This window comes from Ovis canadensis, chromosome 7, assembly GCF_042477335.2.
Source record: "Ovis canadensis isolate MfBH-ARS-UI-01 breed Bighorn chromosome 7, ARS-UI_OviCan_v2, whole genome shotgun sequence".
In the NCBI taxonomy this organism is placed as follows: domain Eukaryota; kingdom Metazoa; phylum Chordata; class Mammalia; order Artiodactyla; family Bovidae; genus Ovis; species Ovis canadensis.
The window spans coordinates 98,515,967-98,536,986 of NC_091251.1; the positions used below are offsets into that span (position 1 = coordinate 98,515,967).

The 21,020-nt window shown below is 50.6% G+C and overlaps 1 protein-coding gene across 1 annotated transcript in view; it reads left to right on the forward strand.

Moving 5' to 3' along the window:
* LRRC74A (leucine rich repeat containing 74A) overlaps window positions 1–12,134 on the forward strand; it is a 29,693-nt gene extending 17,559 nt beyond the window's left edge. Inside the window, exons 8-14 of the mRNA XM_069597529.1 lie at window positions 1,149–1,234; window positions 1,694–1,888; window positions 4,578–4,673; window positions 6,285–6,431; window positions 10,109–10,216; window positions 11,197–11,354; window positions 11,810–12,134. Of these exons, the coding sequence (XP_069453630.1) occupies window positions 1,149–1,234; window positions 1,694–1,888; window positions 4,578–4,673; window positions 6,285–6,431; window positions 10,109–10,216; window positions 11,197–11,354; window positions 11,810–12,134 (1,115 nt within the window). The remainder of the gene's footprint in view (window positions 1–1,148; window positions 1,235–1,693; window positions 1,889–4,577; window positions 4,674–6,284; window positions 6,432–10,108; window positions 10,217–11,196; window positions 11,355–11,809) is intronic.
* The last annotated feature ends 8,886 nt before the right edge of the window (window positions 12,135–21,020 follow it).

Consider the following 21,020-nt stretch of genomic DNA (forward strand, 5'->3'; position numbering starts at 1 on the left):
TAGGAAGTGGTGAAAACAGAATTAAACTTTTAATTTTGTGGTCATTTAAGAGGAGCAGGAGTGTAAGGTATAACTTAAGTGGGGGACATGGCATAAAAGAGGAAAGAAGGGTAGGAAGGGACTGAGGGAGACAGGCAGGGAGAGAATGAAAGCAGGAGGAAAGTTTGTTCTCAATACAACAGAAGGTGGTGTGCATTTTCCTGAAAGTCTGTCCTGGTGGTTGACACAAGGGGAAGGCATGATCAGTACAAAGCACTCTGTCCATAAAAAAATAAAACAGAAAATCACATTTTCCTGGGCCTGAAGGCGGTTCCTCCCACTCAGTGTCCTTCAAGAGCACTTTAGTCTCTCTTCCCAATAGTGTTCCCAGCACATCCGCCCTCCCCAGAGAAAAATGACAATGGCGATGTGTTTAAATAGAATGCTCTCCCAGCCTTATGTAGCCTGTGATCAAAAGCATCTTTAAGTTTTCTTTTTAATTGCAATTTCGGTGCAAACCCAACTTCTAGACAAGCCTGATGTCGCCCCACTTTCACCTGGCTGTATCCCTAAAGTTCTCCTGGATGGACATTCCGTGGCCCCCACTGCTCCCATAGGTCTCCATGAAAATACCACGTGATAGAACTCGCCATGCCCACCACAGTCTTGCTATGTAAACAAGCCCTGTTTCCCATGCTGTCTCCATCTGTGTTAACGACTGTGTGATTTTCCACCAGGTGGATATCTGTGTTAGGCTTTGCCCCTCCCCTGTGAGTCACAAACCTTACTTTTGTAAGTGACGCCATGGTAAGCATCTACAAGTGTATCACTCATCTCACATACTATACGTCTCCCTAGGAAGAGTCTCAGGGGTGATAGTGCCGTGAGATGGAGCAAACAGATTTTAGTAGGAAAATGTCTGTGACCAGACAGTTCGGAGTGTATCCTGTGTTTGCCACCTGCAATGCACGAGTATCTTACTAGGTTGCTGTGGCGTTGGGAATCACCTCGTAATTTTGTGTTTAAATGGATAACTGACAAGTTATTGCCTCCGTGTTCTGCTTTGCATGAGGACTGAGCCCCCCCAGTTTCATGGATCTCAGGCCGACCCGGAGCCTGGGTTCTCCAGGAGGTGGGGGATGCTGAGATGATGCCCTCCCCTCCCTCAGCCATCAATGTAGGGCTCCAGTCGCTGGATCTGAGCTGGAACCACCTCTACATCCGGGGAGTGGTGGCCTTGTGCAACGGTCTCCGGGTAAGCCTGCGGGAGCAGAGCCAGGGTTGAGCCCGGGTGAGGAGGACCAGGCCCTCCGTCCGCCGTCTTGAACCCCTTCACCATTGAGGTCGGTGATCTGAGACCTCCTCAGGCACTCTTCACAGCCAGTCTGCCTCCCACAACTCCTGAACGCATGACCTTCGTTAGTACAAACCCCTCCCAGGGAAACTCACCCTACTGGGGCCTCCTACGCACCTCTGGGGGTAACTTCAAAGGGGCAGCTTAACTCGGGGCGAAGGGAATGACCTTCACCCAAAGAGAATGCGCTCTGAGACTCTGAGCCCAGCTGGGAGGGATCTGGAAAGATCTGGCCATCTCTCTCCAGGGAACCACTGAGCACTCTGTCTGGAAGTCAGCCAGGGTCAAAAATGGGGGCCCGTTGGCTGGGTGAGTTGCCTGCAGCCTTGATGCTGGCACTGTTTTCCCTTCTCCCTGCAGTCTAACGTGTCGCTGAAGAAACTCGACCTCTCCATGAACAGCTTTGGGAACGAGGGGGCTGCAGCCCTAGGGGAGGTCCTCAGACTCAACAGCTACCTGACCTACCTAGACCTCAGCAGCAACAACATCACCAATGACGGGCTCTCCAAAATCAGCAGAGCCCTGGAGTTGAATGAGAGCCTCAAAGTTCTGAAGGTAGTCTTCACCCAGGCTGGGGGCAGGACAGCTTGTGTGTACATGTGTGTGCCTCCGTGTGTGAACTGTGCATATCTGTGTGTCTCTGCACCCAGGCATGTGTGCGTCAGCAGGTGTGCGTCTGTGTATGTGTCCCTGCGTCCCTGTGTGTTCTTGCACGTGTGTATCTGTGAGGGGGGGGGGAGGGGGGGCGGAAGTGGGTTGGGATGTTGCTGGAGAGAAAAATCTACATTCTTGGCTGGCTTTGTTCTGTAAACTCAGTGTCACACCCTCCGCTCTCACCTGGCACAGGGTAGCAGTTTGTCTCTTAACTGGTTTTCCTTTCTCCCATCTGGGTCTCCTCCAGGTTTTTTTTCTTCACCAAGTGGCTTTCGGGATCTCTGTTCCCCAACCAGGGACTGAACCCGGGCCCGGGGAGTGAAAGTGCCAAGTCCTAACTGCTAGACTGCCAGGGACTCCCCTCCTCCAGTTTTTCTCCGCACTGCAGCCAGAGTGTGCATTTTGAGTGTAAATCTGGCTTCTAACCCCACCCCTACCTACTCTTCTCCAGCTTGAACCCCACATCCCCCAGGGCCCCCTTCACTCAAACCCAGTTCTCCCCGAGTGTGCTTCAAGTTTACCCTCCCCCCAACTCCTATGCTCCAGCCGATGCCTCAGAGTCCTGTTTTTAATTTGATTTTTTGGCTGCCCGGGGTCTTCACTGGTGCACAGGCTTCTCACCGTGGTGGCTTCTCTTGGTGCAGAGCACAGACTCTAGGCACGTGGGCTTCAGTAGCTGTGGTGCAAGGGTCTAGGAGCTCCTTGACATGTGGGATCATCCCAGACCAGGGATCAAACCCGCTCCCCCTACCTTGGCAGGCAGCTTCTTAACCATGGGCTTCCCTGGTAGCTCAGCTGGTAAAGAATCCACCCGCAATGCAGGAGACCCTGGTTCGATCCCTGGGTTGGGAAGATCCCCTGGAGAAGGGATAGACTACCCACTCCAGTATTCTTGCGCTTCCCTGGTGGCCCAGCTGGTAAAAAAAAAAAAACAAAAACAAAAAAAAAAAAAACAAAAAAACGCCTGCAGTGTGGGAGACCTGGGTTAGATCCCTGGGTCGGGAAGATCCTCTGGGGAAGGGAAAGGCTACCCACTCCAGTAGTCTGGCCTGGAGAATACCATGGACTGTATGGGCCATGGGGTTGCTAAGAGTCCTGAGCGACTTTCACTTTCACTTAACCGCTGGACCACGAAGGGAGACCGCAGGGGCTTTTTCATCTCCCTCCCTGCAGGACCTTGCCTACGCCACTTGCTCAGCCCACAGTGCTCCCCCAACTGGCCTCAGTTGCTGGTCTGCCTCGGAACACAGTGGGATCCCCAGTTCTCTAGGGACCCCCAGGGAACACTCAGATCCCGTTTACCCCTTCTCCCAGAACTCCCCGCAATGCAGGAGTTTCTCTTTATATCCTCGTTCTGGGTGACTTGTCTGTCACCCACTAGCATGAGAGCTTCCTGAGGACAAAGACGTATTTGGGTTTGGCCATTATTATATTCCCTGTACCTAGCAAAGTCCTGGGTGGTTTACTCACTAAGTCGTGTCCAACTCTTGTGATCCCATGGACTGTAGCCCACCAGGCTCCTCTGTCCATGGGATGCCCAATGAATATTTATTAAGTAAATTAATGAATATATATTTCATTTTAAATTAATTTGTTTATAGATGCTAATTTATAACAGTGAAGCTCCTGGGAAGTTGGCAATTGATGAAAAATGAGGCCTTGTATTAACAGATCCCCTTTCTGAGGCTCCTACCTTGAGCCAGGTTCTGTTTAAGTGATTTGTCTCCTTATTCCTGGCCCAGCCCTACCAGGTGGGCTCTAGTAGCCCCACTTGTCAGATGAGAAGACTGAGGCTGTGTGACTTGTTGGCTAGAAAGAGGCAGAGGGAAGTCAGCTTTACCTGGCTTTCTGCTGCAGCTCCAACTCCCACAAGATACGTGGGTGACTCGGGGGGACCACAGACGTGGGAGTGCTGGTGAAGAAGAATAGGAGTTAGGAATCAGTGAAGACGAGCTGCCATCCAGGAGGGCAGTTGCCCTAGAGCTGTTGCGGTGACAAGAGGGAGTCAGGTTCTGACCGGTGCAAGTAGCTTGGGGATGGCAGACCATCCAGGTGGCCGCCTAGTGACTGGGGAAGCTGAGAGGCTGGCCTGCCTGGATGGGCACCGAGTGTGATTCAGACAGGAAGGATGGACTCAGCCTCCAAGGACTCAGCCTTGGGGGCCAATGAAGCCAAGGAAAGTTCAGAGAATCTGACTTCTAAAAGACTAAAAAGCTGCCTCAGCAAAATGGCCACGAAGATTTTTTTTCTGGTTAGTGAAATATAGATGATTTAAACATTTTTTCTACTGCTTTTAAATTTTCTCTGCAATGACCAAATATTTTCATTTTAGATCCTTGTCATGCTTGTCTGTGCTTAACCCAGTGACTGGCATGTTGCAGGGCCCCAGTCAATGTTTGTTGGATGGATGGATGGTCAGTGAGATGGACAAGTGGATGGATAACAGACAGACAGACAGGGAGGTGGGTGCTTACAGAGAAATCTGGAAGACATAGACTGTAGCGTGACAGGAATGTATGGAAGCCGTGCTCTGAACCAGCCTGTTCTGCCCCCGTCTCTGCCTCCTTCTGCCTTGCCCTTCCTCCCACAGCTTTTTCTGAACCCCATAAGTATGGATGGTGCTCTGTTACTTATCCTGTCCATCAAGAGGAACCCCAAATCCAGGATGGAGGATATTGACATTTCTGTAAGTCATCTGATGGTTCACTCACACTCAGGGAGCCTGCCAGTTACCATGGCCACCGCGCCAGGTGCCAACAGCTCTGGCCCTCAGGGCCTATGTGCTCCAGGAAATGAAAAAAAAAAACACTCCTTTTGGGGTACAGTTCTGCCCTTCTCCAGGGGTCCTTTCCATCAGTTTAGCCAATCGGTCAGTAACATCATGGTATAAATTTGCCCAATCCTGGGAACCTGGGACCTGCACCCCCAAGAGTGGGCCTGAGGACAGAGATGAGGAACACCAGAATCAAAGGTGGCGGACCCCAGAACAGACCTGTCTGCAGTCAGCTTTGTCGATGGATGGCTCTGGGCCTTAGAATGCTTCCACAATCACAGGATTTTTAGAATCTGAGTATGAAAACACGTCCAAATCTGTGTTTTCATTTCATGACTCAGTCTACTCTAATCAGAGTAGTATTTGAGTGTTAAAAAAAAAAAAAAAAACCTTAATGGAGGCGGGAAGCTTGAGGAGGTGACTCCACTCTGCGGGTACTCCTGAATCATCCCAGAGGTGGGAGCTGTTGCCAGCAATATCCTATACTTGTCCACCAGTTTATACTGTGTGTTCTTTTTAAGCCCCAAAGCCATTTTATAGGCGCCAACTCGTTTAGTTCTACTCTGGGAGGTAGGTAGAATGTGTTCATGACCTAGGGATGCCAAGGCAAAGTATACAAAGCAAGTGACTCAAATGATAGAAATGTCTTTTCTCACTGTCCTGGAGGCTAGAAGTTCAAGGTCAAGGTGTTGGTCAGGTCGCTTCCTCCAGAGGACTGTGAGAACGAATCTGCTCCCTGCTTCTCTTCTAGCTCCTGGTAGTTTGCAGGCAATCTTTGCTGTTCCTTGGCTTGTAGAAACCTCACCCTGGATCTCTGCCTTCACCTCAGATGTCGCTCTCCCTGCGTGCGCGTCTGTCTCTGTATCCCAGTATTCCCTTGTTACAGGGACACCAGTCATGTTGGGTTAGGGCCCACCCTAGGGACCTCATCTTTAACTTGATCATCTGCAAAGATCTTATTTCTCAATAAGGTCATATTCACAGGTACTGGGGGTTAGGATTTCAGCATCTTTTTTTGTGGGGGATATGATTCAACCCATGACCAGTTCAGTTCAGTTCAGTCGCTCAGTCATGTTCGACTCTTTGCGACCCCATGAATCGCAGCACACCAGGCCTCCCTGTCCATCAGCAACTCCCGGAGTAACTCCAGGAGCTTCAGCTCTGAAGATCAACACTGGGGTAGAAATGGGCTTTTCAGGGCCTTTGGGGACCAGTTGTGTAACCCCACAGCCGTGCCTGTCTGTCACACACAGACACCAGCCTCACCTTCTGAGAGCAGAGTGAGATGACAGGAGGTGACAGGCCACCAGCACCCAGCTAGGACACCTGATCCAGATCACGTGGGAAGCTCACAAGCCAAACCACCAGTTCTAGCAAAGGAGAGCCGTCCCGGTCTAGGAGCAGCACTGCAGAACGAGCTGGAAAAGACAACACGTGGCTTTGCCTGGGGGGAGCCCGCAGGTCTGGGAGATGGCATGACGGCAGCACCCGCCGCCCAACAGGTCCCCTCTCTCCCTGCTGCAGAATGTGCTGGTGTCCGAGCAGTTTGTGAAAATACTGGATGGCGTGTGCGCCATCCACCCCCAGCTGGACGTGATATACAAGTCAGTGCAAGCCCTCTCGGCCAAGAAAACCCTCTTCACATGGACGAACCCCGTGAAACTGATCCAGGTGAGCCCTGCTTCCCTCTAAGAGCCCCCAGGGACCCCTGGAGAGAGCTAACCTTTGGCTCAGCTCCCAGAATTTCTACTCCCCCAGAGCGGCGGTCCTGTCTGACAAGGGACTTCTCAGCTGCAGGATATCCCCTCTGGCTCTCAGATCCATCAGCAATGCTTCCTGACTCCCAGAGGAAAGGAAGTGCTTGAAACTGGCTAAAGTGGGAGGGGCGTGGAACAGGATGATTTCTGCCAGCTAGGCTCCTCCATTGCAACCAGAGACAAGTCACTATAGTGCTCTGTGCCTCAGTCTCTTCACCTGTAAAATGGGCATAATAATAGTACCCACCCCAGCAGGGCTGCTGTGAAGGTTAAATTCTATACTTCACATGACGGACTTAGAACAATGCCTGGCATGTGACCAGCACACAATTCACAGAGGCTCTTTCCAATAGCTGGTAAGGATGCAAAGACATCCTGTGGTCAGCGTGGGTATTTGGTGGCTTCAACTAATGAGAAATCCGTTAAGTCTTTTATATCTAGAGGTCACCTGCTCCTGGCTCCAGTCTTAAATTGTGTCTGGCAGTCGGAGGAAAAAGATGTAACAGGAGCAATAAAACTCAGAGAGTGTTAGAGCTGGAAGGGATGTTATAGCTTCTCTGGTCCAATGGCCTCACAGAGCAGTGACTGCCCAGGCCTGGAGTTTTCACTGCCGGCTCTGCCCTGGACATGCAGGTGAGGGGCGTGCTGCTGGGGGCAGGACTGTTACCACCCGGGGCAGCAGGAGCTGGGAGGGTGCCCTGCAAAGGCAGTTCCACGTGGCACGTGCCACTGGACCTCTGTGCCTTGGTTTCAGAACCAAACAGGAGAGCTCTTAAACATGAAAATTCTCACTGTAGGAAAAGTTCTAGAAAGCAAAGCAGTATAGGTATCTTTATATCTTTATGAGTGAATCGATGTCAGGTGAACAGAGGAGAAATTTGTTTTGCAAGAAGAGCGGGAATGGAGTTATCTAGTGCAAAGTGCCCTTGCTCCTTGTTTTAAAACAGTATAGAAAAGGAATCCCGAAGGAGAGACCCAACCACACATACAATGTAAGCCGTAGGCCTTCCCCTCAGGGGCCCAGCAGTCTGGCTGGGAAATGGGATAGACACAGTCATTTCCAATAGAAAAGGTCAGATGATAAATAATAAACAAGTGACCAAGGTAGCAAGTATCAGTACAATCCAAACTAGAGGTCACTGCAGGACTGGGCAAACAGGAAAGGAGGCTTCCTGGCAGAGGCGGGTTGGGGCAAGGGCCCTGACACGCAGAAAGGGTGCAGGTGAGCCCCAGAGGGAGGGACGGAGGGAGGGGGACTCCCACCAGCAAAGGAGCAGACAGGGAGTTACTTGCAGTGTGTCTGGAGGGGTGGGAACAGAACCACCTGGCTCTGGTCTCATAGGGAAGCCTGGGAACCAAGGCTGCAAGGGAAGGCTGGGGCTGGACATGGCAGTCCTCAGACAGTAGGCTCAGAGCTGGGTTTGAAGTCAGGGAGCAGGGAGCCAGGGAGAGTTGTTGAGCAGAGGGTGTGATATGAATCCAGCAGGACTGAGGGAGAGTATTTTTGGCAACAGGGAGAGAGAAGAACTGAAGGGAGTAAATATGAATATGAGAATGGGAAAATCAATGAGGACACACTTGTAGTATTCTAGATACAGAACGGTAACTTGGCTGAAAATGACGATGGGAGTGGAGATACCCTTACGGAGCATCTCCAGGACTTGGTGAGTGGTTGTGTCTGCGTGCGTGTGTGCGTGTGTGTGTGTATGTGTGTGTATGTGTTGGGAGAAGAGAGACCTGTGGGAAGAGGGGAGAGGTGAAGATAACTCCAAATTTCAAGCCCAATGGACTTAAAGAATGATGGTAATGTTGCCAGCAATAGGGAAGTCCAGTGGGGAAAAGAAGCTGCCCCTGCCCCCTCTTCCCACTCTGACTTCATCCCTCCCATTTCAGCCCCATTGGATCTCTCCCCATTGCTTCTTGCATCCCTTAAAGTCAGCTCTGGGTCCCTCTGCCTGGAACACTGCCCCTCCTGCCCTCTGGGTCTCACCCTCTCCTCCGCACTCCCTCGGTCTGCACTTGAGTTTCCCTTCCTCGGGCAACCCTTCTTAGGTTCCCTGGCCAAGAGTCAGTGCCCTTGACACACACTGCCCCAGCCCTCTGCTTCACCCTTTCACCACAAGACTGAACTCCTCCAGGGCAGGAGCTATGTTAGGTCTTGCCAAAAGCACCTCCCAAAGTGACAGGCCCATCCGCCAGTCAAGGCTCTTAGTTGCGGACCACAGAATCCACTCCACTAGGTTAAGCAAAGAGGAATCGATTACCAGAAAGGGACTCCAGAGACGTGAGAGGGCTGAAGAAAAGCCTCCACGTTTAGATCCCAGAAGACACCCAACCAGGAATTGCCTGTGGAATCAGGAAGCCACCCTCCCAGCTGCCAAAGCACTCGGGTCACACATGCATCTCACCAAAGGGCTTGGTGAAACCATCTCGTTCCTACCCGCAGCCTCCAGGGGGCTTGCGGAGGGCCGGTCTTTGGTTTTCCAGCCTCTGTAACACATTATAGAGGTGGGTAAGAAGGAACTAGAGTGGGTGTAGCTGCTGCAGCCCTCAGTAGCAGGGATCACAGAATCCAGCTGACTCAGACTCGCTTCAGACGTGTTGGATTGAGGTGTCAGTGGGGTTCAGCATGCACTAGCGAGCAGCTTCTGGGGATGTGGAATTGGAGATGGGGGTCCAGGATTCACCCTGGGGTAGGGTGGGGTCAGCGGAGCACAGCAGAGAGGGAGATGCAGGGAGAGGAGAGCAGGGACCTGGGAGTGATCCCCGAGGAATTCCTCTGTGAGCAAGGGAGTCTGCAGAAATACCTGTCGGCACATCTGCCTTCGGGCTTTTGAGAGTCAGAGGGAAAGAGAAACCAGAAGATACTAAAAAGAAACCAAAAGAACATTTAATGATACTGGAAAGGAGCTCACAATATATTAATACAGTGCATTTTATTAAACAGTATGTACGGTAGAAAGATGTTAGATAGATAGGCAGGCAGATGAAAAAAATCTACATCAAGATGTTACCTCTGGGCGGTGGGATTGGACTATGGGTGATTTTTCATTTTCTTCTATTTATCTAAAATGACCTTAAAATGTGAGTAGCTACTATCTTTGAATGGAAAACAATGACATATCATTTTTAAAATACTCTAACACAGTACGTCTCCATATGAGGATATTTGGATGAAATAATGAGAATCCTATGAATTCCAGGAGCCTGTTCCACCCATCCCACTACATGGTTCTGGTTTGGTCTTTGGGTCTCTGAGCTGACAACAGCCCTCTCGCATCCACAGAGCACCATCTCCACTAGTCTTAGCAGGGGCGACCTCAAAACCAAATAATGCACATGCATGTCATCACCGCCCTATTCCCTCCACGCTGTGGGAGCTCAACAGCCTAGGAAACAATCCTTCCGCCTTTGGGATGTGCACCGGCAGGACAGCCTGCTCAGTGTGGGTGGGACAGACACACGGGAAGCATCGCGTGCGGTTCTGCCAGGCCTCGGTCTGGGCAGGTAGGGGTCGGAGGTGGGGCGGGGGACAAGGGCAGGGGTTCGTACAGATGTTACAAGGCTCTTGGTGGCTCCTGCTTCTCCCAGAGCTACGCAGACCAAAACAAAATCTCCGTCCTGGACTTCTTCAGGAGCCTGAACCCCAGTGGAGAGACGATGATGCCTGTGGGCGAGTTCCGGAAAGCCATGATACGGGTAGGTGGCTGCCTCGTGGCTGCGGGCACTGGGTGTGCGTGTGTGCACGTGTGTGTGACAGAGACACGCACAAGCATTTCACAGAGCTTCCCCCTTGGCTGTGAGAAGCCAGCTGGTCCATCTCCTCTATCGAGACCCAGAGGGACAACTAAGCCTCCCTCCATCACCCCCTGACGTCATTCTCTACTGCATGGCTGGGTGTCACTGGTGACCCAAGATGCTGCCCGAAGACACACGTTCTTCATCTTCAAGGTCTTTCTCCCCATTGCATTTGGCTCCTGGGCAGATTTTACAAAGGAGTAGGATAAGAGACCACATCCCAGTGCCCCGGTATCTTACCTTAGGCTGTATCGTCTCGGCCGAAATCCCACACCTTCACGTCTAGGATATGATGGAGGTTCTGAGGAACCCCTGACATGCAAGCATGAACAGGTCTGGTTCCAGAGCACCCCTAGGAAGGATGGGCCCTGCAAGAATAGGACTTTGTGGAGGTCCAGAGGAGGCGGGATAGGACCCCCGGAGCTGGGCCTGCAGTGAACAGGGCTGGCTAGACTCGGTACCAGGACCCTGTGGAGGTCCAGAGGAGGCGGGATAGGACCCTCGGAGCTGGACCTGCGGTGAACAGGGCTGGCTAGACTCTGTACCAGGGAGGTAAGGATGAACTTCCCATGCTGCAAAGTCACCGCCGCCCACTCCACCTAGACTCCCACCTCCTTCCCCCCGACCCAGGGCCCTCCAGATTGAAAAGAAAGGCTTGGGGTCCTGGGCAGTGACCCCCGGGTGTCGGGGGGCATTTATTCCCACCCTGCAGGGTGTGTGAGTTCAGCTCCCTCGGATCTCTCAGTTGCCAGCTGTGGGCCCAAGGGGAGTGAGTGAAGCACTGTGGTGTGTGTGTGCGTGTGTGTGTGTGTGTGTTGGGGAGGTCGGGGGTGGGGAGCAGAGAGCTCCACTGACCTTGCATGTTCTGTCCACCTCCTCAGCAGAACAAGGTCCCCATAAACCGGTACCAAGTCAGGGAGCTGATAAAGAAGCTGGGCGAGAAGACAGGCATGGTGGACTTCAGGTCAGCCTGGCCCCGCTGCTCAGACCTCTCGGGGCTGCCCCTCTGGCCCCCGGAAGGCCCGCAATTCCGTCTAAGGTACCCTGGCTCCAGGGGCCATGCTGGAGCGATGGGGACACACGGAGCAGAGGGCGAGGCCCTGGGGTGGGGACAGGGTGTCAGACACAGAGACGAGAGGACAGAGGTGCACTGGGGAACCGTGGGTCATTCGAGTCTGCTGGAGGATAGGCAGCCAGGCAGGTGAGATCTCCTTGAAGAGACCAACAAGGACCTTGACAATGGTCATAACAGTGACCAACATCCATGAGCCCTTACCACGCACCAAGTACTCCACCAGTCAGCAGACGGGTGCCCGGATTCTCACAGCACCCAACAGGCACTATTGTGCCCCCCACCCTACTGTGAGGGATGAAACGGAGCTTCAGCGAAGGAAGGCATGGAGCCAAGGGCTTGCGGCCAGGAAGGGGCAGCTGCAGCCTTAGGACCCAGGTCTGCGTGGTCCAGGCACCTGCTTCCCTGTGCCAGACCTCCAGGCTGAGGCTGCAGGACGTGCTGGTCTGCACACGGCCCTGCGGCTGCGTGTTTGGAGGAAGCCCTGAGGAGCCTGCCGGAGGAGGCCCCTGTCCAGCCCTGGCCCACGGCCCTCCCCCTGCCCGGCCCTGGCCCACGGCCCTCCCCCTGCCCGGCCCTGGCCCACGGCCCTCCCTCTGTCCCCCCTGGCCCACGGCCCTCCCCCTGTCCCCCCTGGCCCACGGCCCTCCCCCTGGCCGGCCCTGGCCCACGGCCCTCCCCCGGGACCCCTGTCCCTGCCTCCGTCAGTGCTCCTCATGCTTGGAGGAGCCGCTGCCACTGCTGTGATTCGGCTCTAACAGTGAGGGTGAGGCTGTGTGCAGGGCTCTCAGTCTCCAAGTCTTTGAATGGGGTGATAACCAGAGCACCCGAGAGAGTTTCATAACAATCGAGTGGAGACGATGTACATGAGGGGCTGGCACGTGATGCTCTTGGTCAGGAGCGACACCATCATCCAGCAAGCATCGCCCCAGCAGGGTGGCTCAGGCGTGCCCCCCACCTCGACGGCCCCCCACCCCAACCCGCCCTCTCTAAAGCGCCACCTCCTGTTCCTTGGGACTGGTGGGAGGAGCCCAAGGCGGAGGGCTGGAGGTCAGGCCGCGTGGCCATCGAGAGGCGGAGCTGGGGCCTCGGGACCCAAGTGGGAAGCTCTAGCTGGCACCTCGAATTCCCCTGCGGTCAACACACCGCAGCTCTGTTAGTTCCGATTGAAGAACAGAGTCATCTTTCTTTTCTATTGTTGCTTGAAATTATCATTTTTTGTTACAAATCATATCTACTTGTAAAAGGTCTAAGTCCACAGAAGTGCCATAGGGAGAAAATGAAGGCACTCTCTCACCGGCCCCCATAGCTCCCGCTGCCCCCAGAGTGCGCTTGTGAGCAAGCCCTGGTGCATGCTTCGGGAATTTTTCTCACATACTTGCAATCAAGTGTGTGTGTGTGTGTGTGTATGTGTTCTCCAAGTGTTAAAAATATGGACTCTGGGCCCGGACCACCTTAGTTCCAAGCCCAGCTCCACTCCTGTGGAACTGGGCAGTTTACCCAACCTCCCGGTACCTCAGTCTCCCCATCTGTATATAGGGCTGGGAGCTTTCAAGGATTAAATGAGTTAAAGCCTATGAAGCACATAGAACACTAGCTGGCATGTGGTGGACTCACAGTATTTTACTGTTATTTGACCCTCACACACACACACACACACACACACACACAGAGTTTCTTATTTATCATAAATAGAAGCATACCAAGGCTTCCCTGGTGGCTCAGATGGAAAAGAATCCACCTGCAACGCAGGGTACCCAGGTTCAATCCCTGGGTCCGGAAGATCCCCTGGAGAAGGACATGGCAACCCACTCCAGTATTCTTCCCGGGAGAATCCCACAGACAGGGGAGTCTGGTGGGCTGCAGGCCATGGGGTCGCAGAGTCAGACACGACTGAGCATCTAACGCATGCACAGACCGCGCTGTCACAGTCCCCTGGCCTTGCTCTGCCTTACAGGATGGTTTGGTGAACTGTCCACGTTAGTATCTTTAGACCTATCTCAGCCTCTTCAACCGCCGCATGGTATACCACAGCGCAGAAAGAGACTCTGACCGACTGTTAGGTTATTTCCAATGTTTTGCTGCCGCAAGTAACAGTCACCAACTTTCTTTCGTATGTCGTGTCTGCACACCTGTTTGTCTACCGTGGGTTGGGTGGCTCAGACCCAGGATGAGCACGTCCACATTCTAAAATCAAATCTGCTGCCAAAGCTGACAACGTAAACCCACCTTCATCCCTGTCTGGATGCTGAACCTCACCTCGGGCATTGCTTTGCCAAGATGAGAGATGGGTTTACACGCGGTCTTACTGGGGTTCGAGCCTGTCTAAACACTCTCGGCAATCAGCCACGAGGCTGCATCAGTGCTCACCGTTATCCCCTTACCTTTCAATCCAGTTTCTTGAAAATGATGAGGTCGTAGCAACACGTCTGGTCTGGAAAGACGTCTCGGCGACAGAGAACTTCTGGCACATCGGCTGGTGGCAGGGGAGGAGGCGGAGAGCTGGCTGAAACCTTGGTGGACACACCCCAAGGCCAGGGCTGTGAGCCAGCCAATAAAGTCTGGCTTGGGTCTCTGGGCTGCTGGTGGCCTGCCCTTCCCCTGGGAGCACCCTCCAGTTTTAGGGGGCCGGTCCTTGGCAGCCTCATCAAGAGCCATGAGACAGATTGGGAGCGGGTGGAGTTGCTGGGCGACAGGATGAGAGCAGTGGAGGAAAGGTCAGCGCACGCAAGCAGTTGCCACCGTGCTTGTAAACTGTGTCTAGGGGGGATGGCTGAGACTCGGGAGGAAGCGGCAGAGGCAGCAGGTGCTCAGGAAGTGAGGACAGGGCCTCTGAATGCACAGGCCAGGGTGTCACGTGGAGAGAGTCCGGGCGGGAGACGGAGCAAGCTGGCATCTAGTGTAGCCTGGCATCCAGTGTAGCCTGGCACGGCCTAGCCACCTGACCTTGGACCCACCTGAAAAGTGGGACAGCTGAAACCAAAGATCCCCCGTCGGTTCTAGGGATCTGCCATCCTGCATTTCTTTGTAAAATTCCTTGGAAAACTGGGGAGGCATGAGGAGCTTAGCAAAAGAAGAGCAGGTGTAGCCAAGAACAGCATGTGTTGAGCCGGCGGGGGGAATGGGTGCCTTCAGGGGTTTTGATTAAACCTGCCAGCCGCCTCTGGGACAAACAAGGGCAGGAACTGTCCTTTGTACCTGTACAGTGCCTGCTTATAGTAGGTGCTCAATAAAAACGAGAGGGTGAGATAAAAAAACTCATGCACTTGGCAATTGTTTGGGGCAAGAGAGGGAAAGCTGGGAGAGTCTGGGGGTGCCCAGGGACCCACACTTTGGAGCATCAGGGAAGTACTGGAATGGCACCTGGGAATCAAGGCACCAGCCCTCGGGGTTCCCTTTACTTCTTCATCAGGAGTGGAGGTGATGGTAAGCCCTTTCTGCACGTGCGGTAAAAGCATGATCTGAACATCTCTGTCCCCCTCCCCACAGCTTACTTTCCCCTCCCTTCCCTCATTCAGAGTCTTAGCCTAAAGTTGAATTTCTATTCATTAGACTGTTGTGTGGGCTCAGAGTCAAAATTAGGATGATGAAAAGAAAAGAAGGCAATAGAAGGAGTTTGTGAGCTGAAACTCACATCTATCCCACCCATCAGGGTATGTAGATATATTTGACTCCCCAAATAAATCGGATTCACTTGAAGTCAGGGAGCTTGCCTTTTAAGACTATTATGACCCTTGAAATTCTCCATCAAGTCCATGCTCATAACTGAGCATCCAGTAATTACTGGTGTCTGGGTGGAACCCTGAGGATTATGAGGCTATTACATCAAAATTTGCTACGGACTGTAGACTGGTGTTCATTCATTGTTTGGTCGCTCAGTCATGTCCAACTCTTTGCAACCCAATGGACCGCAGCCTGCCAGGCTTCCCTGTCCTTCACTATCTCCCGGAGTTTGCTCAAACTCATGTCCATTGAGTCGGTGATGCCATCCAACCATCTCATCCTCTGTCGTTCCCTTCTCCTCTCACCTTCAATCTTTCCCAGCATCAGAGTCTTTTCCAGTGAGTCAGTTCTTCGCATCAGGTGGCCTAAGTACTGGAGCTTTAGCTTCAGCATCAGTCCTTCCAATGAACATTCAGGACTGATTTCCTTTAGGTTGGACTGGTTGGATCTCCTTGCTGTCTAAGGGACTCTCAAGGGGTCAATGAAAACAGCAATGTTTTCTCAAAATGTTTTTATTCACCTTTTGCCTAAAAGAGAAAAGGCAGCACATTTTCTTATCAAAGTTATTCCTGCGTGTGTAGTTTTGGAGGAATGATGGACATCCGGGACCCTCCAGCCCACCCCTTGACACACACTCCCATCACAGAGGCCCAGCTGAAACCCTGCCTGCAGCAACTCTGGAACCTGCCCAGGTGTGGCGTAGTTCCTGCCTATGGCCACTAGGTGTCAGGTCAGCTTCAAAAGTCCACCTGAGGCCTGTTCAATCAGCTTGCTTTGTGGTCCTTGCTCTGCCCTTTCTGTGACTTCCCAAACTTCTGCCCCCAGGAGCCTGGCATGATGTCAGAGCCCCAAAGCGTCCAGCAGCCTGATGCTTGGACAGACCTGTCCTCATTATGAAGCAAAGTCACTCACATCGACCACGCACCCTTGCGTGTGTGTGTGTGTGTGTGTGTGTGTGTGTGTGTTAGTCGCTCAGTCACGTCCGACTCTTTGCAACCCCACGGACTATAGCCTGCCAGGCTTCTCTGTCCATGGGATTCTCCAGGCAAGAATACTGGAGTGGATTGCCATTCCCTTCTCCAGAGGAACTTCCCAACCCAGGGATTGAACCCTGGTCTCCGGCATCGTGGGCAGATTCTTTACCATTTGAGCTACAGGGAAGTCTTGCACCCTTGTTGTGAGGAAGAAAGTCAGGTGCTCAGTACAAGCTCCAGAAGCATTCAGGCCCCCACCCCCAGCCAGCCCACCTTGGAGCTGGGCAAGACCTGAGAAGAGCCCCACTCCCTTTAGGGAGCACTACACAGGAACCCACCCACTGACGAGGGGCTGACTCATGCTTTAGCAGCTTGCCATGTCAGGAGGCTGCCGGCAGGAGGACCCCAGCAGAAGCTGAGGACCAAAGTAGAAGGAGAGGGGCCAGGCAGGAGTGAGAGAGGCTGGCTGGTCAGAGATGGCCAGGCAACAAAGAGGGTTAGCTGAAGTGCAGGGACCCAGGGCGTGCCCTCCTTCCATGACCAACTTCAGTTCAGTTCAGTCGCTCAGTCATGTCTGACTCTTTGTGACCCCATGAACCTCACGCCAGGCCTCCCTGTCCATCACCAACTCCTGGAGTTCACCCAAACCCATGTCCATTGAGTCGGTGATGCCATCCAACCATCTTATCCTCTGTCATCCCCTTCTCCTCCTGCCCTCAATCTTTCCCAGCATCAGGGTCTTTTCCGATGAGTCAGCTCTTCACATCAGGTGGCCAAATTACTGGAGTTTCAGTTTCAACATTAGTCCTTCCAATGAACACCCAGGACTGATCTCCTTTAGGATGGATTGGTTGGATCTCCTTGCAGTCCAAGGGACTCTCAAGAGTCTTCTCCAACACCACACTTCAAAAGCATCAGTTCTTCGGCGCTCAGCTTTCTTCACAGTCCAACTCTCACATCCATACATGACCACTGGAAAAACCATAGCCTTGACTAGACGGACCTTTGTTGACAAAGTAATGTCTCTGCTTTTTAATATGCTGTCTAGATTGGTCATAACTTTCCTTCCAAGGAGTAAGCATCTTTTAATTTCATGGCTGCAGTCACCATCTGCAGTGATTTTGGAGCCCAAGAAAATAAAGTCAGCCACTGTTTCCACTGTTCCCCCATCTATTTGCCATGAATAGCAAATATTCATGGACTGGATGCTGTGATCTTCGTTTTCTGAATGTTGAGCTTTAAGCCAACTTTTTCATTTTCCTCTTTCACTTTCATCAAGAGGCTCTTTAGTTCTTCTTCACTTTCTGCCATAAGGGTGCTGTTATCTGCATATCTGAGGTTATTGATTTTTCTCCTGGCAATCTTGATTCCAGCTTGTGTTTCCTCCAGCCCAGTGTTTCTCATGATGTACTCTGCATAACTTAGCTTTGCTATTTTTTTTATTATGAAAGTATGATAATACATTTACTGGAGACTTGGAAAATACAGGACAAAGTTACTTGCAGTTCCACTATATATTACAATTATTTTTTAAGTAGATAAATTAAGACTTTTAGTTGGAATTTCAATATCAAACTCTCAAAAATTAATAGAATGAAAATATAGAAAAGTAGGATATAGTAGACCTGAAAAGCACCATGAACCAACTCAACATAATTAAGATTTATACAATTTTCACACAACAGTAGGATACAAATTCCATTCAAGTTTCCATAGACTATAAACTAGGAGACACTGGAACACATCCAGGGACATGAAACGAGGTGCAAAAACTTCATGGTCTGAAGGTACTGCAATCATACAGCCTGTTATCACTGTGGAATTATGTTCGAAATCAATATCAAAAGATATTTGAAAATAACACACATATTTTCAAGTACGATGTGACATTTACCAAGAGAAATCTTTGACTTAGCCATCGAAAGCCTCAAGAAAGTCAGAAGACCGAAAAACCACCAAGGGTGATTGCAGAGAAGAAAAACACCTAAATGAGAAATTAATATCAAAGATACTATTTTAAAAAACATGTATTTGAAAATTACATGTCAACTTTTAAATGATGGGTGTATCTTAGAAACCATAACAAGGAAAATTAGAAAATATTTGTAAAAATGAAAAGAGAATTTACCAGAATTTGTTGCATGCAGCTGAAGCTGCTCAGTGCAGCTAAATACAATGTGGAATTTTGAATAAGATTCAAAAAGCAAATAGTGGACACCAGCATAAAATTTTATGAAGTTTGAACAAAATTTGTGCTTTAGTTAATAAGTGTGTGTGTGTGTGTGTGTGTGTGTGTGTGTGTTAGTCACTCAGTCGTGTCCAACGCTTTGTGACCCCATGGATTGTACCCTACCAGGCTCCTCTGCCCATGGGATTCTCCAAGCAAGAATACTGGAGTGGGCTGCCATTTCCTTCTCCAAGGGACATTACCAACCCAGGGATTGAACGCTGGTCTCCCTCATTGCTGACAGCTTCTTTATCATCTGAGGCCCCAGGGAAGCCCATCACAGGTTAATGTCCTGGGTTTTTTGTTAGTTTTGGCTTGTTTTTGTACGACATAGTATTTCTTTATATTCTCAGAACTGGATTAGAAGTTTCAAGCCTCATACAATTTTTTTTTAATCACTAAGATAATAAGCTTTCCAGACTTTCAGCAGTAATATTAAATGCCAAAATACATGTAACTATATCAAAGTTTTGAGTGAATATAAATTAGCAATTGAGCATTCTATTCATACTAAGTCAAACAAGTAGAATCAAAATGTCATAAATTTTTTAGCTTGGCAAAAATTAATATATTTTCTAAAATATATGTTTATATTATATACACTACTATATATATATCAGTTCAGTCCAGTTCAGTCACTCAGTCATGTCCGACTCTTTACACTATATATATACATGCACACAAAAGCCTTTCTACCATGCTTGATAAAGGCTTGAGAAAGAACAACAACCAAAACAGAGATGGAGGATCTTTTACTTTTATCCAGTTTGTTTCACTTTTTCTATTTCATATTCAGTGCCCTCATTTCATTAAGTTTATGGTTTTCAGTTTCTCCAACTCAGTTTGGCTTTGTGCATGAACTCTGTTTCAATTTGTATTGGAGTTTGGTTAATTTATACTGCTGAGATAGTTTCAAGTGTACAGCAAAGTGAACGAGTTTACATATACATATATCTACTCTTTTCTAGATTCTGTTCCCTTATGGATCATTACAGAATACTGAGTAGAGTTTCCTGTGCTAAACTGTAGGTCCTTATTAGTTATCTATCTATCTATCTATATAGTTTTGTATGTATATCAGTCCCAAACTCCCAACTTTTCTTCCTCCTTTTTTTCCCCCATGGTAACCATGTTTGTTTTCTGCATCTGTGACTCTTTGTTTTTTAAATGAGTTCATTTGTTCAGTTTTTTTAAGATTTCACATATAAGCAATATCATATGATATTTTCTTGTCTGACTTACTTTGCTCAGTACGACAATCTCTAGGTCCATCCACGTTACTGCAAACGTCATTATTTTGTCCACTTTTATGGCTGAGTAATATTTCAGTGTATATTTATCATATCTTCTTTATCCACTCCCCTGTCGATGGACATTTAGGTCGCTTCCATGTGTTTGTTATTAGAAATAGTCCTGCAATGGACATTGGGATGTATGCATCCTTTTGAATTGTGGTTTTCTCCAGACACATGTGCACTAGCTGTTTGCATCCTCTCAGGAACCCTGCACAATGAGGTCTGTGGTCATCCCCATTTTATAGCTGAGGAAATACAGACATGGAGAAGTTGAGCATTTTCACCCGAAGCCTTCTGCTTGTAAGAAGCAAGGCTGAGATTCAGACCTACGTCAGCTCTGTAACCTTGAGCTGGTCACTCAGCCTCCCTGAGTCTCCATCTCCTTATCTGTTAATAGCATGATAATGGTACCCACTCCCCCACAGAGTTGCGTGTGAAACGGTGAACCCCAGGCCTGGCACAGGAAGTCCTTAATATAAGCATGCCTTCATCACAGCAGAGTTCCTCTCCTCCGAGAGAGGGCTACAGGGAGCTAAAGGTCCCGCAGGCACCTTAGGGGCCAAACCGAGCAGCCATCTTTGAAACACCCAAGTACTGGGTCTTTGAAAGACCACGGGAAGCATTCCAGTCTCAGGATTTGGTTTAACCCTTGAGTGAAATCAAAGGAATATGTCCAGAATCTTAAGAACTGAGGGGAGGTGGAAGGGCCAGGGACCAGGAGCGTGCTGTGGGCAACACAGGGGATGAGGTGGACATCTGGCCTTTTTCTTGGTTCCTAAGATCTGAAGTCCCTTCCTGGGCTGGGAGGGTCCCACCTCACAGGCTCTGGGAGGGACAGTTGGGACTTGTAGCTTGGACCTACACAAGACACGCGCACTCTGGGCTCGATTCAGTAGCTGGCAGCCGAAGAAGCTTAGGCCACAGAGCCCTCCCTCTGGCATCTGTGTCTGTGCGGTTGGATGGAGCTCCTGAGCTGTGGTGGGGAGGAGGGGATGGTTCTGAGTGCTGCCCACAGGTCAGCGGTGCCCGCTGCAGCCTCTGTGTGACCGTGCTGGCAAGCTGTGGTGTCCTCAGGGGACCAGGCTGCCCTGCCAAGTGGGGACCTGGCTTGGGATTGGTTTTGTTTGGTTTCGTTTTTAAACAAAAGAAAACAATGATTGGCAAGGCAAGCCTGTGTCCTAAACACTGACCTTGAACTAAAGGGAAACGGTTACCTTGAACTAGAAGAAAGAACAGCGCTCCTTCGGGAAGCAGACATTCTGGAGAAGAAGAGAAACCGAGGGCGGTGGGGTGGGGTTGGGGAGCGGCTTCCGGGGCTCAGCGGGACCTTTTAAGGAGGGACAGTGTTGTGATCCTGCGAGACCTTTCTGCTGTTTTGCCACCTCTTAGGGAGTCTGTCTTAGAGAGTCCCTTG